Source organism: Equus caballus, chromosome 15 (assembly GCF_041296265.1).
Source record: "Equus caballus isolate H_3958 breed thoroughbred chromosome 15, TB-T2T, whole genome shotgun sequence".
Taxonomy (NCBI): domain Eukaryota; kingdom Metazoa; phylum Chordata; class Mammalia; order Perissodactyla; family Equidae; genus Equus; species Equus caballus.
In genome coordinates this window covers 101,648,177-101,672,855 of record NC_091698.1, presented here as the reverse complement: position 1 = coordinate 101,672,855, position 24,679 = coordinate 101,648,177, and the positions used below count along the sequence as shown (strand labels likewise).

The 24,679-nt window shown below is 48.9% G+C and overlaps 1 protein-coding gene across 12 annotated transcripts in view; it reads left to right on the top strand.

Moving 5' to 3' along the window:
* Window positions 1–24,460, top strand: part of RNF144A (ring finger protein 144A) — a 119,247-nt gene extending 94,787 nt beyond the window's left edge. For all 12 annotated transcript variants that reach the window (XM_023619585.2, XM_070236743.1, XM_023619590.2 and 9 more), the window contains 3 exons: window positions 3,842–3,989; window positions 9,547–9,636; window positions 20,138–24,460. In XM_023619585.2, coding sequence (XP_023475353.1) covers window positions 3,842–3,989; window positions 9,547–9,636; window positions 20,138–20,269 — 370 coding nt within the window. In that variant the 3' untranslated portion in view covers window positions 20,270–24,460. The remainder of the gene's footprint in view (window positions 1–3,841; window positions 3,990–9,546; window positions 9,637–20,137) is intronic.
* The last annotated feature ends 219 nt before the right edge of the window (window positions 24,461–24,679 follow it).

Genomic DNA, 24,679 nt, shown 5'->3' with positions numbered 1-24,679 from the left:
CCCCCAGGTGGCCACTGCGGCATCATTCTGTGTGCCTTGGAATTTAGTAGGTTGAACCATAAGAAATAGATAATATTCAGCTTTTTTCCCTACAAAAGCTGCACTGGCCTCTGGCCCACCTGGATGGAGTTGGCCCTGCACCTGTTGAGACCGCCTTCCTGGTCTCACACCAGGAGCTCCCACCATGCACCCCGAGGAGTGGTCACCAGCTGCACCTGTTTTCCTCTCGCCTCCCGTTCTGCCATCCCTGCCCCTACTCCCACAGCTCGACAGCTCAACTTGCACAGAGACACTCTTGGCGTGAGGGGATGGACTATAATTAGTTTTCGGGTGGTGAAGCCCTGACACATCCCTTCTCTCTCCCGTTTGCACGTTTGTGCCTGAGCCTGGAATGCCCTTTCTCCGCCCTCCTCATTTCCCTGGAGACACCATGTCACCCTCGAAGACATGGCTCACGTCCCCTCCTTTGTCCAGCTTCCCAGTTCCCAGGGCAGGGCTGGTGGCCTCACCCTCTGTGTCCCCTCTGGAGATTGTCTGCACTGATTACAGCAGCAGCCATATTGTGTTTTAGTTCGTCTGTTTACAGGGCTGATTCCTCCATTAGACTGAGCTCCTGACACCACGGCCTGCACTTGCTTGAACTTTGTCGCCCAGATCCTGGTGCACACTGGACACTCAAACACTGGAATAAATCACTTAACTTAGGGTCTCAGTGCTTCCTGGTTTGGCAAGAAGAAACACACTGTTTATATGGTCAGATGACACGTAAGTGGTGGAGCTAGACTCCCAGGATGGGGAAGAAGTGCAGTCACGAGCTGCTTAAGGACGTTTCTGTCAATGACAGACCACATGCACAGTGGTGGTCCCATAAGACCAGTGCCGTATAGCTTAGATGTGCAGCAGGCTATACCATCTTGGTTTGTGTACGTACACTCTATGATGTTCACACGATGAAATCGGCCGACGATGCATTTCTCAGAACTTATGCCCATCGTGAAGCGACACACGATTCTAAATAGAAAGCAGGTTGGGGCGTTCGCCCTCTTGAAGCAGTTGAGTTGTCTGTTTAGAAGAGAAAGCCCGCATTAGGTGAGTGAGTGGGTTTCTATGATCTGTTAAGCAAGAAAACCAGGAGTGAGAAAGAGCCAGTGGCCCACTCCTTTTGGGATGGAAGAGGGACCCAGCCGTGACATTTCTTTAGCATAGAACCTTCTTAAGACGGGAAGACGATGAGTCTTGGGAGCCTGTGGCAAAGTGTCTCTTCATCGTGATCTTCTGGTCTTATTTAGGTCACTGCACAAGGGCAGCTGTCATTCCACAATGTATGTGTATATTAAATCATTGCTTCCTACACCTTACAAAGAGCAAAAACGAACAAGCAGAAAAGAAAAATCACATTGTGCAACCTAAAAAAAAAATGATACAAGAGCGTATTTAAATGAAAATTCACAAATCTCACTTTGTGGAAATTTAAAAATCAAAAGGTTTTACATAAACATCTGAATTTCTGGCTTCTCTGGGAAATCTGACTATCTGGCCACACTGAGCCTACATTCCTGCTTGCTGAGAGTCGGCTGGAGCTGAGGGCCCCTCTTTAGAAGGGGGTTTGTGCTATCTTTAGTTTGCCCCAGTCCTCAGCACTCCCTCTTGTCTCCCTGGTCGTGAGGGTGACTGGCAGGTGTCGTTTATAACTGAGGGTGCACACAACTATTTTCATAAGGTGGAATTTATTTTTTTGAAATTAAATCTTCCCTGAACCCACATTCTCATCTACGACCTGACCAGCTTCACTCATGAACATCGTGCCTGCCCCTTAAACACATTAGAACATGTAGATTGTAAGAAGCGGTCAAAGACTCTATCTGCCTTGGTAAATTTGAGTTTAAAGTAAGAGTTGTTATTACTAATAATTTGAAATATAATTCAAGTACCAGAAAATGTTTGAAAACTGGTCTATCCCATGTAAATTTCTGTGCATGCCACAGTGCACCAGAACTTACATATTTTAACTGTTTCTGTTTTGAGAAGTCTCCTGGAGAGATGCTCTCTAGTCTTCATTAATGTTGCCCTGTTCAGGGCATTTTCTTCAAAATTAGCTTATGAGTCATGTAAGAAAATTGGTTTTGTTACTTTTAGGTCACACCTGACTTTCAAACCCAAATGATGTTATCTAACCAGAGAGTCAGTCTTAGTCACTGGGCTCGGGGCCTCCTGACTTCGTGCTCCTTGCACAAGTCAAGTTCATTTCCAAAGGAGACTACCACAGTGTTTGTGCCGAGCCGCTTGTGCCAGGGCCCCTTGGAGGCACTTGCATGTATGTTGTCTCATTCGCCCCTTGCAACAACCCTGGTTCATTCTAAATCACATTCTGTGCAGCCAGGGTGGTCTATCGTTTGCTTTTAAACTGGAGAAGAATTTGAGCTGGACATAATTTTACTATCTTTCAGGGATAGCATTAATAACAGCTGCCATTTATTAAGCGCTTATGACATCCGCGTGGGGTTTTGTGCCTATGCACTCAATCCACGGAAACTCTTAAATCTTGCAACACCCTTCTGAGATGGATCTGGTTAGCCTCATTTCTGCGGACGAGGAGACCAAGACTGTTAGCACGTGAAGAGCACAGCTAGGATTGTCTGTCGTGTCGAGACTCCGTGCTCCTAACTATGAGGGTGCACTGCTTCATTTCCTAACTGGTCACCTACTGGTGGACAAAACAGAACCACATTCAGCTGAACATCGCTTCACGGTGAAGGAGTCATGCACGTGGGAAAACACTGTGGATGTGGTCATATGGAAAGTTCACTGCTAATCATCAGATAACTCATGCTGAAGTGAAACTATATTTAATCCTTATATTTACTGTGATGCTTGTGGAAGATCCTTCAGCCAGAATGCACTCAAAATGCCAGAATTTGCTCAACTTCACTGAGTGGATACTCATAAATGCATTAAGTTCTGAAAAGCCTGCTCAACCCAATTGGAAATCAGTTTTGTCCTAACGAAGTTGAACTAATGCAATGAGTTCAATATAGCAAATGCACCCCCATAATCCCTGATAACTTCTCTTAATAGTCTACCATTTTTTCTTCCAGATGGTCTCCTACATATTTTTCAGCTGTCTTCTTGAAATTAATAGCATGGAATGGACGTCCTTTCCTAGTCACATCTAAATATCTATGTTACCTTTTTGTTAGCTACAGAGAATTGTTGCCACCAATTACTGGGCTCTTCGCATGTGCTTGATACTGTGGTGTGCTCATTTCATACATAATCTTCTGTTGTGCTCAGCTGTTGAGAAGACTGAGGCTGAGAGAGGTTGTTGCGCAGCTAGTTTGTCGCAGAGCCAGCACTTGACCCCAGGCTTAGAGCCCGTCGTGCTAACCACTGAAATCCTAGCCAGACTTCTCAGGAGACGCTTCTGTGAAGACGAGCCGGGTAGATCTAGCCAAGCAGTTAGTGTGTGTTCCTAACACTTTTTTCTGATAATAGCAAAGTATGTAAAAATTATTATCAACCCTTTGGAAAGTATAGAAATACATGAATAAGGACATAAAATTTCACCATAACCCCATAACTCACATACCTCCATTATAAGCTTCTTGCCATATTTTCCTTTGGTTGTCCATATATATCTAAATTTAGATACATAGTGATCTTGTTCTTTTTTCCCCTAAATCTAACTGGCTGATGGACAGTTTTCTGACGATTGTTTTCCAGAGTTTCAGTTTCAGCGAGTGACCTCAGTCCCTCTAGTTAAGCTCACGCTTCCAGCAGAGCCCGGGCAGACGGGTCTCTCCCGAGGCCTCTGGGCAGAGCCCTGATGGCGTTTCTTCCACAGCTCCGCTTTCAGACTGGAGGAGGACGACGCGCCCATCAAGCGCTGCCCCAAGTGCAAGGTCTACATCGAGCGGGATGAAGGCTGCGCACAGATGATGTGCAGGAACTGCAAGCACGCCTTCTGCTGGTACTGCCTTGAGTCTCTGGACGTGAGTACGGCCTCGCGCGCGACGGTGCTGCCTTTGGCTTTCAGGTTCAGACTTGGAGGCTCCTGGGAGACAGATGTAACACTAGCAGACTTTTTTTCCTGTACTTATGAAAATGTAAATTCATTGAACGGTATGGTATCAGAAGACAGTAATCCGTGCAGGAGTTCTGGGGAGTGAAAGGTCAGCTCGGGCTTGGTGTTCAGCCAGGGCTGTAAAGGGGCAGAGGGCATCTTCGGATCTTTGGTTTTGTCTGTAGGGTCTGTCTTAGTTCAGGCCGCTATAACAGAACACCATAGACTGGGAGCTGAAACAACAGACGCTTGTTTCTCACCATTCTGGAGGCTGGATGTCTGAGATCAGGGCGCCCCGTGGCCGGGTTCTGGTGAGACCCATCTTCCTGGTGTACAGATGGTCTCCTTCTCGCTGTGTCCTCACCTGAGAGAGGCCTCTTCTTATAAAGACATTAATCCCTTCCTGGGGGCCCCAGTCTCATGACCTCATCTGAAACTAATTACCTCACAAGGGCCCCACCTCCAAATGTCATCCCATTGGGGGTTAGGGCTTCAACATATGAATTTTCAGGGGGACACGAACATTCACTCCTTATCAGGGACCGCCGGTGGAAGAGCAAGGATAGAGGCAGGGGATTGTGAAGCATCTTGGATGTGGGATGGCTACTTCAGTGACACGTCATCCACAGAGCAGAAAAACATACAAACCCTCTGCTTTCTCCGCTAGAATGAACTTTCTAGCCTCATATGGCCACCTTCTCCCAAGCATGCCCTTGTGCCATGAGTGTTTCCCAAGCACTCTGTACCCATGTGTGGCTGCCAGGAGCACCCAGCCCGCATTCTCAGAGCACCGCCTTTATCTGGAGCTTCAAGGCCTGAAGCAAGTGATGCCGCTTTTCATCTCTTTAGTCTCCTTCTTCACCCATATCAGAGGAGTGGGCATTTTGCTAAAATGATGACACATGACTTTAGTCTTAGAAGAATTGGTTTGTACATAGGTTTTTAAAACTATAATTAAATAGCGGAACTAATCATCTATTAAAATCACTGTAGTTAGTGACAGCTGAAGCAAATCAAGTCATCTGTCATCAAAGGGATGTATTTATAAATGGCAGCAAGGAGGAACATGTCCAGCTCACCCTGTAATCGTGTTAAGCCATCAAGATCTGTGTAAAGTAAAGGGAGGTCAGAGCAAATCCGTGTTACATTGTCAGGAGCGCGTCTCTGTGTAGACCGCTGCTCTCACCTTGACTCCCTACAATCAAAGCTCTATTTGTGGGTAAGTCTCCCTACCGAGGGGCTATGTCAGAACAATTCGCCTGCGCACACGACAGCTGAGAAGGGTCAACTCAGGCCGCGAAGGTGGAGGAGAGAGCTGCAGGACAGTGGGCAGGTGGAATCACTTAGAGAGTTCGTCAGTCCTGAGAAGGACTGGCCTGTAGATGATCAAGAAGAAAATAAATGTCTGTTTGAGTCGGAATCTTAAATAAGGTAATAGGTCTCTAATTTAAAGGCCACCTTAAAAAATATTAGGTAGATTGCTTCCTTTTGAGTTGTTCCTTTATTAATTCTAAATTACTAGATTTGCAGTACAATTTTGTGTAGCTGAACAAATCTTGGGAAAATATTACCATTTTTCTATTCTGGAGGCTTCATTTTCTTTTCCTAGGCAAGTTTAACAAATCGGTTTGGCAAGATTAATTTTCTTTAGCTTAAGGCCAAACAACAGGTTTTATATATATAATTTTGCATTCTACTCTTTTCCATTCTTTTTAGAAATTTGATCATTAAATTATGACATGTTATCTAATATCTGACCTGCAATATGCCACTCCTTGTAACTTTTCCTCAAGGGGAAAGGAAGTGCATGTTATCAGATCTCTCTGAAGGTTTTTAGGGAAAATATTAGAAACGGACTGACGAAAAGTTTGATTTCTGGAGCCATCGTTGTTTCTGCTGCCACCTCCCCCTGCTACCTCAATCTGATGGAGTTACAAGGAATAGGAGGCAAGATCCACTGTCTGTGTCCTTGAAGATGATGCTGTTCTCTCCCTGTTCTGGTCTCTGGAGAGACACCCTCTCTGTCTGAGTCGGAAGCGTGGCTCCAGCCTGTGAGAGGAGGCCGGGGTGCGTCTGGCTCTGCCTGGACTAGTGACAGAGGTGCCACACAGCTTGTTACTCCTTGAAAGTCCTCATCCTCATGGCCCACAGTTTCCTGTTTTGCTTTATGGTAAAGAGCTGCTGAAAAATGACCCTGTGACCCTAGAAAGCAGATGCTGAAGGAAAGCGCAGCTGCCCGTGGGGAGGTTGATCAAGGACAGCAGCAACAGTTTGAGACAAGTGCATACCAGTGGCTGGAGGCCAGCAGTGCTGCTCAGACAGGGGCGTGTCCCTGCGCTTCTCTGCTCTCGGAATCTTCCTCCCGAGGCTCGGTCTCGCATGTGGACGCATCAGGGAGTTCCAAATTTCTCCAGACTGCTTCCTTCTGCTCTTATTCCTCACGCCCCTCCTCTGCCCCGGCCGAGCCACAGGCCCCTGAGTTCTCGCTGGTGTGGCCCCGACTCTCCTGCCTCCCTGTCCGGGCTGTCCAGGCACTCCCTACTTACCATCAGAAGGGAAACACGCACTTTCTTTCATTAATGTTTTTGGAGGGGATAAACGGTTAATATTTATTGAAGTAATTGTTATGTGCCAGTAGTCAGTACTGTGCCATTTGTCCTACAGTTCTCTTTAATGCATGCAGTCTTTCTGTGAGAGTTGAATTATTATTTCCCTTTTTCAAGAAGAAGTCCAGGAAGGTGAGCAGTCTTTCCCAGAAGCACCGAAGGAGTAAGGAATGAACCAGCATCCACTCTCTGATCTTTCAAACTCCAGAAACCAACAGCTTTGGGTTAGACCAGACTATTGACAGCCAGAGTTTGACACGAGAGCTCAAACCTTAACCTTAACGGTGAACTGCTCTGCGGACTGGACTCTTATCTTTGAACATCTCACTGATTGCAGCTTTCTATAGCAGCTCCATTGTTTCTGTTTCCACCCAGGAGCTCCGTGGAACTTCTCTGAACAATAGAAAGGAAGTGTTCCCTATCAGGAAAATGCACCTAGGATCCTGGCATGTCCTGCGGTTGTAATGCCCAAGGGCTTGATCAGTAAACTTGGAGTCACAGTGAAATCACTTATGTATTGTAAAAGCATCTCAGAGTGCTTTTGTCAGGGGGAAGAAAGGTACCTGTTGAACACACTTTTGTTCTGGTCAGGAAGCATGCCCTGAGTGTTGCAGCTCAATGTGGAGGCCGGGGCTGACAGGATGAGGCTAGCAAAGTCCTTGACTTGAGGAGCTGATGACCTCCTGGTGGAGAAGCCCCCAGCGCCTCTTAGCAAAACGTCCTTGTGAAGAGGGCTGCAGGACGATGGGCAGGAAATCCCCTGGCAGCCCCGTGGGGGAGGCAGGCACCAGGTCAGGGTGGGTCGGGGTGCAGTGACAGTGGAGGGAGAGGTGGTCACCAGCAAAGACAACAGAGTGTGCCGAGGCAGGCAGCTTCCGGAGAACTGAAAGTGATGAAGAAGGACATGAATGGCACATGGCCTGATCGTGGCCAGAAATGCTGGAAGGGGAGTTGGGCCTGACAAGGGTCTCTGTACCCAGCTGATGGTTTGGCCTCCAGCACAGGGACTCATGCCCCCAATCTGCATCTCCCATGAGTTGTCCAGGAGACTCCAGCAGGCAGCTGGGTTTGTCCACATTTGCTAGAAAAGAACATTGAAGACTTTTCAACAGGGTGGTGCAACATGATTTGGTTTATGTTTCAAAAAGCAAACTCAAAGAGGGGCCAGCCCGGTGGTGCAGGAGTTAAGTTCACGTGCTCCACTTTGGTGGCCTGAGGTTCACTGGTTCAGATCCTGGGCATGGACCTATGACCTGCTTGTCAAGCCATGCTGTGGCATGCATCCCACATATAAAGTAGAGGAAGATGGGCACAGATGTTAGCTCAGGGCTAATCTTCCTCCAAAAAAGAAAATTCAAAGACTATTCAAGAGCTCAGGGTGCAAGACTTTGTGATGGGCAGTCTGGGAAAAATTTACTTATCTCAGTGGTGTGTGCAAATTAATATCAGTAAAGGAGTGCAGTTAATAGTGCAAGGAAGAGCGAGTTCACGGTGGACAGAAGTCGTCAGGGACAGTAGCTGCATGGCAGACAGAGCTCCGGCTGGCAGAGGCTTTGCCTCCATCTGCGCCTGCACATCCCTTTGAAGAGGGAAACACAGAATGCAGGTGAGCGGTGGCGACAGGCCGGGACTGCCGACCTCCTGGGCAGGCTTCCTGCTGTTGCACCGGAAGAGCCACGGGGTCCTGATGTGCACTGTGCATTCAGGCACCACAGGGTCGACCTGTAAAACCAGCAAAGTCAAGGCCAGCACCTTCTTGGGAGGTGAGGAGGCCTTGCTGGCTGCAGCCATGCAGTCTCTTCTAGCAGAGTTGATTTTAGGGGCCAGACAGCAGCCACTATGTCCAGCCCTCCCTGGCTCTCAGAAGAGTAACTTCCTGCCCTCTCAGACGCTTTGGGCTCTGTGCTTACTGACTCTTTGCTCAAAAAGAGGCTGTCTTTTTACACTGTCAGTTAAATGAATAAACAGCCATAGGCCCCTCCTTTGTGCTGTTGATGGAGCCGTTTTGTTTTATGAGCAGTAGGAGAGAAGATGGCACCTCCGTTCCTGGAGGACCAGAGGGAGTGTGTAGACCACCCATTCCCGCCCCCTCTGCCGGTGCTCGTTCAGGTTTTGGGTGCCATGCACTGAGCTAGAAGCACAGTTACAGAGTTTGACATCAGTGAGGGTCCCAACGCCAAGAAAATGACAGCACGGTGACTGGAGGTTAAGGTGGGACGTGAGAACACCTGGAGGGAGGTGGAACAGGAGGTTTCCATGAGAGTCAGAAGGAGCTTCTGCTCACTCGCAGACACTTGGAGAAATTGCAGGTGGAAGATGGGTTCTGAGCTAGTTCTCCAATGATGAGAACATTTAGTGATCTGAGCTGAGAGGGAGGCACTCTCGAGGTGAGACGCCTGGCACTGATGGAGGAGGACAGACCACAAGCAAGGAGACCCTCCACTCCCGGAATAGTCCTGCCGGGACGACAGGAAGATGGGAGGCCGAAGGACTCCAGTGGGATCAAGCACAGCCAGGGCCAGGAGCAGCGTTTGGACCCTCTGACCTACTTGTTCAGAAGCACTGCACCACAGAGATTCCTTCTTTCCTACAAAATCAGAAGGCCCCTGAGCCCGGGGGAGCCCTTCTTCAGGCTGAGACTGGAACCTGGAAGAGGGCTCCCTCTAGCGCCCACGGAGGATGGAGGCCCTGGGGACCAGCAGCGGGCCCTGCAGCGGCAGCAGCCGCGTGGTGCCGGTAGATACTCTTGCTCTCTTGTCACCCACTCTCTCTCATCCCCACTTCCTCTGAGCATAAAGAAAGATACCAGGCGCAGGCAGGACTCATTCACTAAACTGAGAGGACTCTCCCATCCACCCCTCCTCTTTCTTTTCTTCCCAGGATGATTTCCTCCTGATCCACTACGATAAAGGACCCTGCCGGAACAAGCTGGGCCATTCCAGGGCTTCTGTGATCTGGCATCGGACACAGGTAGGAAGTGACTCACCTGGAGCATTGATCTCCCGAGGAGAGGGAGAGAGAGAGCTCATGTGTGTGGGTTCCAGGAGACTTGCCAATTGCTTGGAGATCTGCTGTATAGAAAAATAGAGCTGATAAATGTGATTCTTGCCAAAATTTCTCCTGGCCTCAGATGACGCTGTAATACACAGTTAGCACATGATGGTTCTGTAGCGTCACACTGTAGGTTACTTGCACCTTGTCTTGGTAACAATCCACTGTGTTCAGTTAATCCTTGTGTAGCCCTTAAAGAAGAGCTTTCTATGGAGGCTCCAAGGTGAGCAGCTTAGTCACAGGAAAGGGTAACAGGGAATGAATGGAGAAAGCCCCTCTGCCTGTCTGGGCAGCCTGTGGGGTTTACCCAGGGCTCGTGCGTTAGTATTTATTCATACTTTCAACACATATTTACTTCCTGCTGTACACCAGCCACTATTCTAGGAGCTGGAAATACTCTGGTGAGACACATTCTTCTCTCCTGGAACCCACATGAGAGAAGAGACAGAGATAGTATACCAGCAGCATATGTGTAATGTGAATTCAGCTGTGGAGGGGATGTGATGGGGGGGTCTTTTAGATTGTGTGATCGAGAAAGCCCTTTGGAGGTGGTGCCCTTGGCTGAGCACTGAATGATGTGAAGGAGCGGGCCGTGGGAGTGTGTGGAACAGGACAGAGGGACAGTCCAGGCACAGGGGACAGGGATGAGTTGAAGGGTAGAACTGTGGGGTGAAGCTCTGGGAGTGAGGCAGGTATAGTCAGAGATGATCTGAGTCCAGACCCCCTGGGCTTTGCAGGCCATGGTGAGAGGTTCTGGTTTTCCCCTGGGTGACGGGGAAGCCCTGAGGACATTAGCTGGAGGAGACTCGGTCTGTGCGAGTTTCTGGGTGTGGAAGAGGCCTGAAGGGCTCGTGCTCACAGCACTTCTCGCCTCCGCGCTGGGACAGCTGTCACCCTGTCTGGGAGATGAAGGAGCCACGTCTCAGGGCAGTTTCCCGGGAATGGGCCAGGGTCCACCTTTGACTGCTCCGTAGTCCTCGCTGCAGGGCTGTGGCACAGCCGAATGATCCACGGCAGGGCTGACAGTCGCTTTCTGGAAGGGGCCCCACGCTAGATGGTCTTGGCTTTGCAAACCGTAAGATTCGGTTGCAATTGTCAACTCTGCCTGGTAGGGAAAAAGCAGCCACTGACAATATGTCAACAAAGAACCATGGCTGCTGCGTTACAGAAAACCTCTGATTAAGAAAACAGGTGGTAGAATTGACGGTGGTGATGGTTGCACCAGTCTGAATACGCTAACAACCATTGAATGTGCACTTTAAGTGGGTGAGTTGCAGTGTCTGTGAATTATAGCTCCGTAAAGCTGAGCTAAACAAAACAAAGCAGATTGTGGACCAGATTTGGCCCAAGGGCCAGTTTGCTGACCTGGGTCTGGAGGGTTGATTTTAGCTCCATTGACATTTCTCCCTCCTTGCTACACCCTTGTCCCTGCCCCAGCTTCAGTGCCTACCCCTCCACCTCTGCACTAGTTTGTAGCCTGCTGTAACAAAGGACCTCGAACTGGGCGGCTTGGAACAGCAGAAAAGTACTCCCTCACAGTTCTAGAGGCCAGAAGCCTGAAATCAAGGTGTCGGCAGGGCCATGCTCTCACTGATGCCTGCGAGGGACTCCTTCCTGCCTCTTCTGGCTCCTGGTGCTGGCCAGCGGTCCTTGGTGATCCTTACTTGCAGATGCATCACTCCACCCTCGCTCTTCATGTGGCTGTCTTTCCTCTCTGCGTGCCTGTGTCTGTGTCCAAATTTCCCTTATGATAAGGATGCAGGTCATACTGGATTAGGGCCTGCTCTGATAACCTTGTTTTAACTTGATGACCTCTGTCAAGACCCTGTTTCCAAATAAGTCCACATTCTGAAGTACTGGGAGTTAGGACTCTGGCATGGCATTTTGGGGGGACACGATTCATAACAACATGCCCACCCCTGCACAGTATAGGAAACTGCAGTGGGGCCGTGTTGCTCTTTGTACTGGTTTTCCCCTGGCTGCATGTGGTGGGGATGGATGTGGACTGGTTCGGGCGTCCTGTATTTGCATAGCCGCTGGGCAAGTGGACGCAGGTATGCGCACCTGAACCCTGAAAGTCAGAACCAGGTGAGGCCTCGGAGATCACGGGGTCCTACTCAGGCCTTTTCTGTGTAGGGAGCGAGTGCCAGCCAAGGGAAAGTGACTTGCCCAGGACCTTGTTCTCTACTGCTGTGTGACGAACCTCCCCAACGTGTTGGCTTATCCTCACGTTCCCTTTGCTCACGAGGCTTCGGTGTGAATGAGGCTCCGCAGAGACAGCTCGCCTCTACCCGACTTGGCATTGGCTGGGGTGACGTTCTCTGATGTTCACTGGCTCTCTGCATAGTGGGGAGTTAATCCCGCTGGAGCTGGGGCTGGAACTCCAGCACGTGTCTCTCCACATGGCCTGAACTTCCCAGCAACATGGTGGCTGACCAAGCACGGGCTTCCCAGGAGCAAGCGAGAGCCCAGTGGAATCTGTCTCCCTTTGTAAGGCAGCCTCGGGGGTCACACTTGCCTTGTGCCTGTTTAGCACTGGGAGTGAGTCACGTGTTCCTGAGGGTCCTGGGCAGCACTGCTTTCCTGGTGGCAGTCACTAAGAGAACAGCGCACTTGAGAAATACAGGAACCTGACGACCGGGGTTCACACCGTGAACTGTTGTGGAGGAAGGAGCCTGGAGGCCCCTCTCTGCAGTCCCTCTCAGCACCGTCAGTCAGCAAGCCAGAAGGGGCACCTACTAGTGCCAGCTGTGAGCTGGGCCCTGGAGCCCATGGACGAAGGAACCACCCCTGATCTCAGGGCCCTCTGGGTCCTAGTGGAACTGAACAGAAGCATTCAGGAAAGCATCCACTTCTCTATGGTGTGAGAAGCTCCCAGAGACACGCGGGGTTGTAGATAGAGCAGCAGAGGATGTCACAATTTAGTGTTAGGCTTGGGGTAAACCATAAAATATGACTGAGCCAGTGTCAAAGGAAAGTGAAGGCAGTCGTGAAAACTATGGGACGTGTAAAGCAGTGGAAGCGAAAGCTGGCTGCACGGACAAACTGAGGGATATTGTGTGCAGTGGCAGAGCTGCGCCGGGGCAGACGTTCCTGTACAAACAATGGAAGGCCTTGTTCTCAAGCCTGCAGTGTGACAGCAAGAACCTCCCCCAACACACGCTGTGGAACACCCATTACCAGGAGGTGCTTCTGTTCTTCTGATTTGTCTTTAGAGGTGAAGCATCAACGTGGATGCTTAGACAGTCCTCATTTCCCACGTGAGTCTCCTGGTCTTTGATCATATTGGTGCCCTCCATTCCCTTTCCCCTTCCAACAGGCTCTTGCTGGGGGTTTCCTTATTAGCTGACTTGTTAATGACCCTGTGAGTGGAGTTTTACTTTGTGTTTATTGTAAAGCCTCTTAAGCGGAAATGTGGGTTTTATTATCTTCCATCAAGTTATTCATGAAATTTCTGTTGTGTATTTACAAAGCATCCAGAAATCGTGGTAGGCGCCGGGGTCTGGATGCTGTGGGGTGGCAGGCACCTGATTCCGTGGCCTGAATGGGGATCTCTGCACCCACATCCCTCCTTTCTCCTCTTCCTCACTGGCCTTCGGGACGAATGCTCCCAGCTGTACCGTCACCCTCTTCCGGGCCTCTTCGCTTTGGCCCTGCTGCCCCCCGGTCTTCATCTTTTCTCTACTTGTCCTGGCCGCGCCCAGCTCTGCACATCTAAATTCTACCCACCTCCACAACCAAATGCAGGTGTCACTGCCTCCGTGAAGTCTTTCCTGATTGTTACTAGAGCCCTCCTCCCGTATCCCCTGAGCTCTGGATGTTTCTTCTGGCTCTTACCACATCTTATTGTGATTCACTCCTTTTGTTCCCTCTTGAACACGGCTCATCGTTTATGATAGACAAACCGTCCTTGAGAGCAGGGATTTGTCTTGCTCATCCCTGTGACCTCACGGCCCTGGGCCCACGCCTGAGACAGAAGGATGCTGCAGGAAAAGTACTTGGATGAAAGAGTGAACCCTCAGTTTGGCTTTCCTGTGGCTGGGTTGCAGTCTCCCTCCTCAAAGCCAATGGGCCCTGGAGGGACCAACATCCTTGTTCCTTCGGCTACTCGACACATGGGAATCTTCTTAGGGATGAGACAAGAAGAAAAGGGGCGTGCCTGGCTGAGCCACGTTCTCCTGGGATCCTGGGAGAGCTGCTTTGTTCTGGGTTTGCTCCTGGTGGGAGCGTGATGGAGGTGGATGATGCGAAGTTTGTGACCATTCAGAGAAAGAAAGAACAGTCAGGTGTAGTTGGAGAGGTGATGCTACTTGTTCCCTCTCTAGAGGAAATAAAGAAGTTACCATTAAGAAAAGTGGACTCCTGGGCCAGCAGCCCAGTGGCCTAGTGGTTAAGTTTGCCATGCTCTGCTTTGGTGGCCTGGGTTTGGTTCCCAGGCATGGACCTACACCACTTGTCTGCCAGTGGCCATGCAGTGGTAGCAACTCACATACAAAAAGAGGAAGATTGGCAGTAGATGTTAGCTTGGGGTGAATCTTCCTCAGCAAAAGAAAAAAAAGAAAAAGTGGGTGAATCTTCCTCAGCAAAAGAAAAAAAAATTGGACTCCAGACCTGGTACAGTTGTGTTTGGGGAAACAAGGCAGCAATGTTAGTGTCACAAAGTGTGACAGGTGCACATACGGCAGTTTGAGTGGATGCCCACCCTACCTGGAAACCCCTGACTTCATATGGACTCATCTTTGTCTGCCTTTTAGAAATAGGTCCCTGTGTAGAGATCACTTCCAGTGTGGGGGCATGGTCCTGCCTGTTTTTCTGGCCTCTTGCATCTCCCCTGCCACCTTTCCCTCCTCTGCGCTCTGTGGACTGACCTGCACGCTTGCCCCATGCAGCACTTGGATGAAGCCCAGTGCATACTGACGGAGCGGACTTCAGTGCCGGGCTCTGGGGAGCACAGAGGATTGCAAGGCAGAGTGAGATGTTCAAAGCACGGAAGTATTTTTTGTTAATAATTCAGGCTAGAAGATTGACGGAAACTGTATGAAAAGACTGGCACCTAAATCTGACCATAAAGTTTCTGAAGTTGGAGGTTGTAGAAAAGACATTCAAGGAAGAAGGGACAGAGAGAGCAGAGGCCCAGGCATGACCGCAGGAGCAGGGTAGGGACATCTGGGGGTTCGGTGCAGCTGGTGGGAAGCTGAGGGTGAAGGAGTGATTAAATCTGGAGAGAATCAAGTGTCATGCTGTAGGTGTAAGACTTGATGGCACTAGGGAGCCACAGAAGGTTTCAGAGCAGCACAGACAGGACGTAACTGAGGACTGCTCGCCCTGACATTCCTGGTCCTCCAGCATCTGGCCCTACTTGCTCATTTAGCCTCATCTCCATCTCTCTGCAAAGCAGAAACTGCCAGCCTGGTGGCTTCTCTGAAGAACCCACTCCGAGGCTCTGCTGTCCCTCTCACGCCTGCCCCTCTCCCTGCTCCATTTTGCTCCTTCTCTCTCTCTGCCCATATTCCTGCCATCCATTTTTAAGGTTCCGCCCCCACTCTGCCTCCTCCCATCAGCCTCCTTTAACCTGCCCAGGCCGGAGCACATGCCGAGTGGTGGCTTTTGAATTTTATTGACTGCAGCCCATGGGTAGAAACACGTAGTGCCTGTCGCCCGCACAAATGCCCAGGCGCGTGCTGTCAGTTCGAGTCTATTTAGCGCAGTCCTCATCTTCATCTGCACATTGACGCACAATCCAATAGATGGGTCAGCTTCCCTGCCTCTGGCATCAGTGGTGGTGCCATCGTTGGAGATTTTGCCCCGTGTCGGCGTCATAAGCTCCCCGGGAGCTGCTTCTCTGTCTGCACTGGGGGCCTTGCCAGGCTTGGCCTCAACAGTCCCCAAGAAATCCCCCTACATTCATGTCCCGTGACTCCCACCTTTTAGGGGTTGCGGTCGACCGCCTAGAATAGTTTGTCGATTCAGCAGCCTCCTGCGCCCTGGCTTTTCCTGCCAGTAGATGTGAAGTTAGGTAAAATTGTTTTAGGAGATGTCTGAGAATTTTAGTGAGGCTTCCTGCGACTGCGGTATGCTGCTTCAGTATTTCATGCAAATACGCTTCAGCCAGCACCCTTTCACCTGGACTTTCCTAAAAAGACCCCACGCTGTGAGTGGAAGAATTCTGTGTCTTTGGCATGGAAAGATTTCGTACACTTCTGTTTTGTCCCGAGGGATGTTTTGTACCCTGTACAACAGGCTCCTGCAGAAACAGTGTTTTTTCCACATGGATGTGAGAAATGGCCTGGCGGTCGTGCAGGCCCTCACGCAGGGCGTGCAAACGTGGCTCGTTTGTCATTACTGCAGTGTTCCTGGGCGTGTGTCCTCTCCTCTGCCCTCTCGCACGCTCACTCTAACCACGATTGCTGTCAGTGTTTGCTTCCCTTTTCCAGTGCTGTTCCAGAAACCCGCCACCGTTTAAGAGAGAAAAGGCACACTTCTTTTCACTAAAGTGCGTCTCCTGCCTCAGGATGCCAGCCCCTGCCCGGGTGCATCTGGTCCACACTGGTTCTTCCTTCTATTCAGAGCAGTGAGATGTGCTTTACCCTTAGACCCACCTCACAGCAGGGAGAGAGCTCGCTTTTGTCCAAAGCATGGCATTTGATACAGCTAGCTAATTACGAATTTCTATAGTCACGCATCCGAGAGGACATGCCTGCTAACACCCCCCAAGGCTGAGCTGCAGGGCAGGGCAGGAGTTCTTTCCAGAAACACTCCTCTCCTGGCAGCCTCGTGCAATGACCTGTTCTGGGTGTTTGTCACTGAGCTCAGTGACATACACACGAGTTGTCTCCTGTACTAAAACTAGGATGCCCAGTCCTCTCTGACTTACACAAATACTGGACCTTTGGCATCGCTTTTTGGCTATAGGTTTTGCATTGGTGAAATGAGAAAATTGGCGGGGTTATAATCCAGGGTCAATAAGCTTTCTTCATTCTGTGAGTATGGGGAGGTGGGACCAGCTCTCATGACCACAGCAGGGAGGGAGGCGTCCTGTTAGCCCTGTGCGTGCATTCCTAGTGCCCGTGGCCCTCCTCTGACCACGTGGTTCTGTCCACTTCACTTCGGTTTTCACCCGACTGCCCCATTGATCTCACAGCTTACCTGTCTCCCTGGCAGCCAGTGTCTCCACTTGGATGTCTAAGGGGCATTTCAGATAGAACATGCGTGAGCAGAATTTTAGATGTTTTCCGCAAAATCTCTTCCTCCGCGTCTCCCTCATTTCTGGACATGCATCACCAGCTTCTGTGTTGCTTAAACAAAACGCCTGGGTGACCACCAGGATTCCCCACCTCCTCCCACGCTCACTCCCCTCTACCTGCGTCGCCGCCTTCGTGCTGCCTGAACCTCCCTCCTGGGCCAGCTGCACAGGCGCCAGTCCTTGCTTTCTCTGCCCGGGTCCTTCTCCTCCTTGGCCATCAGCTTGGCCTCACATCCTCAAAGACAACCTCCCCCCGGCTCCCAGTCGCTCTCTTCATCGTGCCCCAGCCCATCTCCACCTGGTTGTCTCCTGCTGGACCCACCACCTCCCCAAGGAAAGCTGTCCTTAACTCCTCAGGATCTGTTTCCGGTGTCTTGAATCTGTATTTCTGCCAAAGTTTGTAATTATTTGCGTGTCTGCCTCCTCCTCCCAGCAGGAGAACCCATTCTGTCAGAGGACAAAATCGGATCCTAGTTCTCCTTGCACCATACAGTTCAGAACAAGATATTCATTAAGCAGAGAAAAGAGGAACTCTGTAGAAGGGTGAGGAAGAGAGAGGTGGGGGCAGTCAATCGCTAAAGATCCCGCGCAAACGAGTTACACTGCCAGCTAGCACTGTTTTCTCATTTAATCCCCTTCCTCAAAACCCACACACAGCCAGCCCTGTGATGATATTTAACAGCTGCCCGCAGGGCAGGAGAGGAGGGAAGGGCCTAACCTCTATCGTTCGCCGCTTTCCGTGGTGTAAACACTCCCATGATGGCTATTTCAGGCTGCTGACATGATGTCACTGAATGGAGGATTGGGGAGAGACTTGTGAGCTGACCCCAGCGCACCCCAGCACAGCTCCCGGCCCCTTACCCCCATCATGGTCCCAGCCTCCGCTGCCTTCAAGCATGTACTCGACAAATAATGATGCTGTGTTCAAGTGCCAGGTTTCAATGAACGAGAGTCGGTCCATTCACTGTACCATATCTTTGACTTTGGCTTGGTGTTTCCAAGCCCTAGGATGTGTTTTGCTGAAGAACTCTCTGGGGAAGAGGTTTCAGAACATACCAGTTTCTATTCAACAGGTTCATCGCATAAACATATGTTGGACATTTATTATGGGAGAGGCACTAGGCTGCACGTAGGGGTTTACAATCGTCACACAAGGTGTGTTCTGCCCGGAAGTAGTGTACCGTTTGAGAAAGTCAGTCTGAGTGGTTGACTGTTCCCTTAAATCAGGGTTTGCTGGTATGAAAGATGCTGTGTTCTCCCATGATTCCCCCGGGAGCCTGAAACTGTGCACCTGTCCCTCTGTGTCCCACAGTATGTAAGCTGTGCCTCACACATATTTATACCATGCCCACTAAGTGATTGTTTTTGTTTTGTGACACTTGCTTCCTGTCTCACTCTTTCCTGTTGGCTGCCTTCCTTCTGGCAGTGTGTGCATCCTCCTATCATCAGCTGGCGGGAGGCTGGGTAACCAGCTTATTAAATGGCGTGCAAAGAGACAGCATAGACTGAAAACTGAGATGGTGTCTTATTGGCCAAGAATGTGAGTTTTTGGTCAAGGATTTCAGTGTGTCAGACGGCAAAGAGTCCCTGGCTCCTTCGGGACTCCATTCCCAGTATTGAGATTGCTCAGGAGTGCCCCCCCCCACCAATGAATAACACCTTCCTGTGTGTTTTCATGCATTCTGAAATATCACTGTACACGTGACTTTAACAAAACAGGGTCTGAATTCATACCGTGGAATTCCACCATTGACGTTCTGCTCAGACAAATGGACTTAGCCACCTGGCAGAAAACATGGATTCATAGCATTCGCACAATTCTCATTTATAAATGCAACATGATGTGTGTGCATGTGTAGTGTGTGCATGTGTGTGTGATGGCTTTCAGGCAGAAATCTAAGTCAAGGTATACTTTCACACATCTGGGATGCTTTAGCATAGCATCATATTTCAGAGCTGATAATAGCCCTTACAGAGCTTTCTCCTCAGTGGTTTATTTTATCACTGAGGAAACTGAGGCCCAGAGAGAAGTGAACAAACTGAGTCAGCATTAGAACCACGTGCCAACCGTGTTCATGTATTTATTGCTCTGAACACTAGTTGACGGTCTAACTCCACCTTCAGATTTCGATTCTGCGCTCTCCATTGGCCGGGAGGGATGCAACTGATGGCAAAAACTAGGCAAAGAGCAGACTCTCTGCTCCTCTGACCATCCACATTGCCTGAATTAGATGACACTGTGCCCACATTTGAGGCTTTAGTCTTTCAGCAGTTACTCTTACTTAGAGGTAACATAGGTTTTAAAGCAAAATGAAAATGCGTAAACAGTCACTGTTGGGTTTTAAACTCCAGGAATGGCACAGGTCTGGTCCCTCCCTGATGCACAGTGCCTGTGCCTTTCCTGTCCTCCCATCTGGAATGCCTTAACCCAGTCTTCCTTGTTTACTAACCGCCTCCTCGTCATTACAGTCTCAGCCATCTCCCATTGGAAACCCTCCTTCCTCCTGGCAAATGTAGGCATCTGCCTCTTGGGCTTCCTTTACACCTGTCAGTTTTTGTAAAATGTACTGTTATCAGTTGATTCAATTGATGTCTCTTTCAACCAGATTGGATGCTCCTTAAGGGCTAAGATCTGATGTGCCTCTCTATTTGCCACACCTAGTGCAGTGTCTGGCTCAGGAGAAGCTTGTTGGTTAATTGGATGTATACAAGGATGGATATTTGGGTGCTCAGATAGAAGGAGGGAGGGGAAGGGAAGGAAAAGGAAGAAAGAGAAAGGAAGGAAAGGGGGAGAAGTGGTGGGAAGAAAGTGAAGGGAAGGAAATATGGGTGGATAGATGGATGGGTGGATGATGGGTGGATGAATGTATTGATGGATGGATGGATGCGTGATGAATGGAAGAATGAATGAGTTGATGGATGGATGGATGATGGTTGGATAGATGAATGGTTGGATGGATGGATGAATGGATGGGTAAATGATGGGTGAATGGATGACGGATGGGAGATGGATGGATGAGTGGATGGAGAGATGACAGATGGATGGATGGATGGGTGGGTGGATGTTGCATGGATAATGGGTGGATGGATGGATGGATAGGTGGATGATGGGTGGGTTAGCTATGGAACCTACAGACCAGCCGCCTTACCCTTTGCTCCTGTGTTTCCTTCTTGCAGGTCGTGGGCATTTTTGCTGGATTTGGGCTCTTGCTCTTGGTGGCCTCGCCTTTCCTGCTCCTGGCCACTCCATTTGTACTTTGCTGCAAGTGCAAGTGCAGTAAAGGCGATGACGACCCATTACCCACCTAGAGGAAGGCATGATGCTGGAACAAGACCCCTGCCTCCGGGAAGCGTGGCTCTCCCCAACCCCATCCTGCCGTCCCCCTCTCACTAAACATCTTTCTTGCCTTATGTGCCCCATTGAGCTTCACAGTGTCACGCTGGATGCCGTGATTTCAGGGACTGACGTCAGAACGTTTGCCAAGGCCCCGAGTGCAGTCCCCTAGGCATGGGGAAGGCAAGGCTGGCATGGGAGGGCACGTCCCCACAGAATTGGTCTCTGCAGACTTGACAAGGGAGGTGCTATATGAAGCACCCTGGGCAGTTTTCTCCCTATGGTGATAGACCAGGAACGTCTGGTGGTTGCTCAAGAGACCTCCTCGTGCAAAATGTCGTCTATCTCCTCCTTGGCTTCAAGATGGCGCCACATTACTGAGAGAAGAAGTCTTTTAAAGATTGCAACACACTTCAGACAGAATCCGGTTATTCTGACTTGAGAAAAGCACTCTGTTTATGACAACTGTTTTTATTACTAATGGCATTTAGTAAAATCCTTTTTAGAAGGTGTTTTTTTCTTTTTTTCCAACTAATTAGTGAAAACTCAACAAGGTGCATCTAAACCATCCTATGCCTTTCTTGAAATGTGCATTTTAAGAAGTTATCGTTAAACGACTTTTCTGGCTCTGCCACTTTTCAGGAGATTTAGAAAGCCTTATGCGCTCTATGTGTTTTTTCTTGAAACTCGTAATGCCTTTTTGAATGCTGTAAGCTGCGTCCCGTTATAAACGTGCTTCCCCTATGGTTGCATCTCTTTGAGAATACTGACGTTTTAAAGGAGCATCTCCATCATTAGATTTGCCTTTTGTTCTTTCTCTCTTTGGTGATTAAACTCAGCTCACAGGGCTTATATCTTCTCACCCAGGTATCAGCACATATTTTTCAATGTCTTCAGAAACCAAATGTTTTACTTGGAAATAGCTCTTCTGGGAATCTCTCTGGTTCTGGTTGGCCGCTTGCCTCAGTCTCCCCAGGCAGACAGTAAGCAGAGAATAGTGCTATTGACCCACAGAGGCAGGGCCTCCTGGCACGGCTGAGGACTCCTGGGGTTTGGAGGAGAAGCTTCCTGGATTTTCACAGTTTTTCAAATGACTGAGTTATTTCGGAGAGGTCATTTATCTTACACAGTTCCAAGCCCGGTTGCTAACCATTTTGCCCCTGCCGAAAAGTACCTTCTGTTTCACTTAGTCATTTTGATGGGGGATGTGGCACTCCCTCTTTCACAGGCTGTTACCACAGTAGCAGAATGCACAGATCAATAAGACACAGGTAACTCATCAATTGGCTCTGAAAAGTGGGGAAAGCGTATTCTTTACAGTTGACTTTGATTTGGCTTCTAAAGCCGAACGTGCTTTTAAAGAGCAAACTAATTGCCTTGAACTTGGGACTTCTAAAAATAGTCGAAAGGCTAATGTTGTAGATTTATTATAGTAGAACTTTTTAAAACTTATTAAGCATTCCAGAAAGGAGTAAAATGAAAACAAAATCCGACTTTTATCACACGTTTGCTTGTTGCAAGCACCTTGGTCAAATGTGGTGGTCTTTTGTCTCTGCCTTCCACATCGTCCATCGGTCTCAGGTCCTGCTTTCCCCGTGCCTCTAGAAATGTCTTCTTTATTTCTTAACATTTATAGGTTAGGAGAAACAGGAGCACCTCACGTTTCACCTCTAGGGTTTCTTCTCTTTGTGAAACTGAAGCCATTTAGGAAACCAGTCTGTGTCAAAATTATGTTCAAAAAATTCTCCTTATAATTGCAGTTTAAAAATTCCATAACTAAATGAGAGCATGCCTGAGACTGTCTTTCTGGAAGAAGCCCTAGCAATGAGTCTCTGTGCTTGGAGATGTTGCGATAGGTCTGGTGGGAGAATGGCTTTTCTAGAGAGAGAGACAAATGCATGAGGCCTGAAGATGAAGCTGGTGGCCTGGGCCTCAGGCCTCATACTGGGATTTGTGAATGCACTTATCTAGCCAGTGCCCGTTAAAATGTATATGGAAGACAGCAGGCTCTTGGCCCCAGGTCCAGTGGCCCACCGGGCAGGCCATCCCCCCTCCCTGTCCATCCTGCCTGGACCAGCTGCTGCCCACTGCACCAGGCAGAAGTCCATACAGTGGCACCCCTTACTTGGGGGTAGGAACCAGAGTCTTTGGGAAGATTTCGTTCCCTGAGTTCAGATCCCTTCATTCCTAGTGAATCAGGCTGTCCATCTGTCCTGGAGGAGTCCATCGCCAAATCATGCACGTGCATAGCCCCAACTGTCCTTGTGCCTTCACCTCTGACACATATCACAAGCACCTGGTTCGACCCAGGGAGGGACCACAGAGATTCTGGGGCTGGCCGGGGCCAAAGCTGCACTTACTTGCTCTGAGTTTTTGCATCAAGTGTGCCTCAGTGGGCTCAGTTTGACTCAGTAATAAAAAAAACTGAAGCCTCCCTTCCCCAGAAAGACACCAGCAGAATCGCATTGAGATCCTTCCATGAACTTGCATTTCCCTCGTCTGACTCCTTTTTTAAGTAAGGAATGCTATCCCCATTGTTTGTGGGGAAGCGATGTCAACCATGCTTGATGTAAAGTGTAGATAGAACGTGGGAAGATGGCCCATGTTTTGGATTTTAACCTCGCAGTCACTCCCTAGTGAAACCTGAGGAGTTCTGCACTTAGCAGGTGTACTCACTCCTGTTATTCGGCACAGTTTGTCTTAATTGAAAATGAGATTCACTTTTACAGATGATTTTCACGCTGACCCTCTGGAAGCCCATGTCTGTTTATTCATTTAGAGGCCTTTAAATGCTCGGGAGGAGGGAAGAAGACCCTTCCAAATGGACCATGGCTGACTCTACTGCTGTCCAGTGGGCTTGGCGATGGAGGGCACCATTGACCTGTCGGTTATCTGAGTCCCTTGTGTAACTGACCCCATTGTGAGGTTTTACTGGTCGTGCCTGATCTCCAAGTCTGGCTCTGTCATGTATCCTGTAGCCCAGCCACTCAAGCTTTTCAATCGTCACCTGAGGCCAGCACCTTCAGAGGAGTCACCATCTATGAGGACTGACTAGGATCTGAGCAGAAACAAACCCTTTGACTGCTCGAATTGCCATCCAAACCAGTTCTTCCTCAACGCCCAGGAGTAGCTGCAGACTAAGGAACCAACGTCTGCCTTCTCTGGCATCTTTTTCAAGGGGGACACATCCTCTTTACAGCATATTATTCCATAAGACCGGTTTAGGAACCGGGCCAGTTTCTGATTAGAATACAGGGCCCATGGGAAAGGGATCATCAGATATGGAAAAGATACTCCAAGATGAGTTTATCCCTTTTCACCTACATTATAAAAGTTAAAACTTATTTAACAAATTAGAAGAGGACATTTTCCCTTGGTAGTCTTTAAAAATGTGGAAATTGAAAGGACCAGGGTGAGCTCTTTTGTATATTTCTCGGATTCTCATTTATTAATAATACTCTTGTGTGTATCAATCATAATGAAATCATCAAGGGAAAATATTTTGCATGTATAAAGCTTTGTGAAAGTCTTTAAAAAATACCAAAGCTTGTCTGTTCCTTAGAATAAACCCAAGCCCTGATGAAAATAAACAAAATGAAGAGATTATGACTGGTATTGCCAAAAATGCCAAGTGGAACCAAGGGTCCTGCGTTAAAATGTAATTGCTAATGCATCAGAAGTGGGAGAGCATGCTGTTTGGTATCAAGCCCGTGGCCTCCATCCTTCCTCTAATTTGTGTAATCCTGGCTTCCACAATTCCAGGATCCTTCACTTAGGGGTAGGTCCCTGCCACATGCCTGACCATTCCTTCCTTCTTTGCTCATTTTACCATGTGTGTATTTTAACCTTGTATAAAAATAATGCATGAATGAGTCATGCACATGTATACATGATATATTTGACAAGTGGTGGTAAAAAAAAAACAAGTTTGGTTTGTGTTTTTGAAATGTCAATACATTTTGTGCCACTAACACTGTGATGTATAAAAGAGCTGTTTGAATGCCTTTTAATGTTGTGTTTTGTACTTTGGAATCATATGGAAAAGTTTGGTTTGTAATTTCAATACATATTTTAAATGTATTGTCTCTTACGTAGTTTGTCCCCCCCTTTAGAAGGGATTTCTTTTTAAAGATATTTTGGCTGGAATACAGGTTACTTTTTTTAAATCCTGTCTGGCTCCGTCTTTTGTACATATTTAGTTGACTACTGGCCTGAAGATTCAAAATGTTAAGAGGATTGGAGGTGGAAGGGAGAAGGGGTGGGGCGGGAGAGAGATCTCAGACCACTGAGAAAACAGCTCTTGTGTTGTGAGTTTTCTCTCTTAGGAGTCTTCTCAGCTCCCTGTACCAAAGGGATCCGGGTCGCTGGGGAAGTCGGCCCTCTCC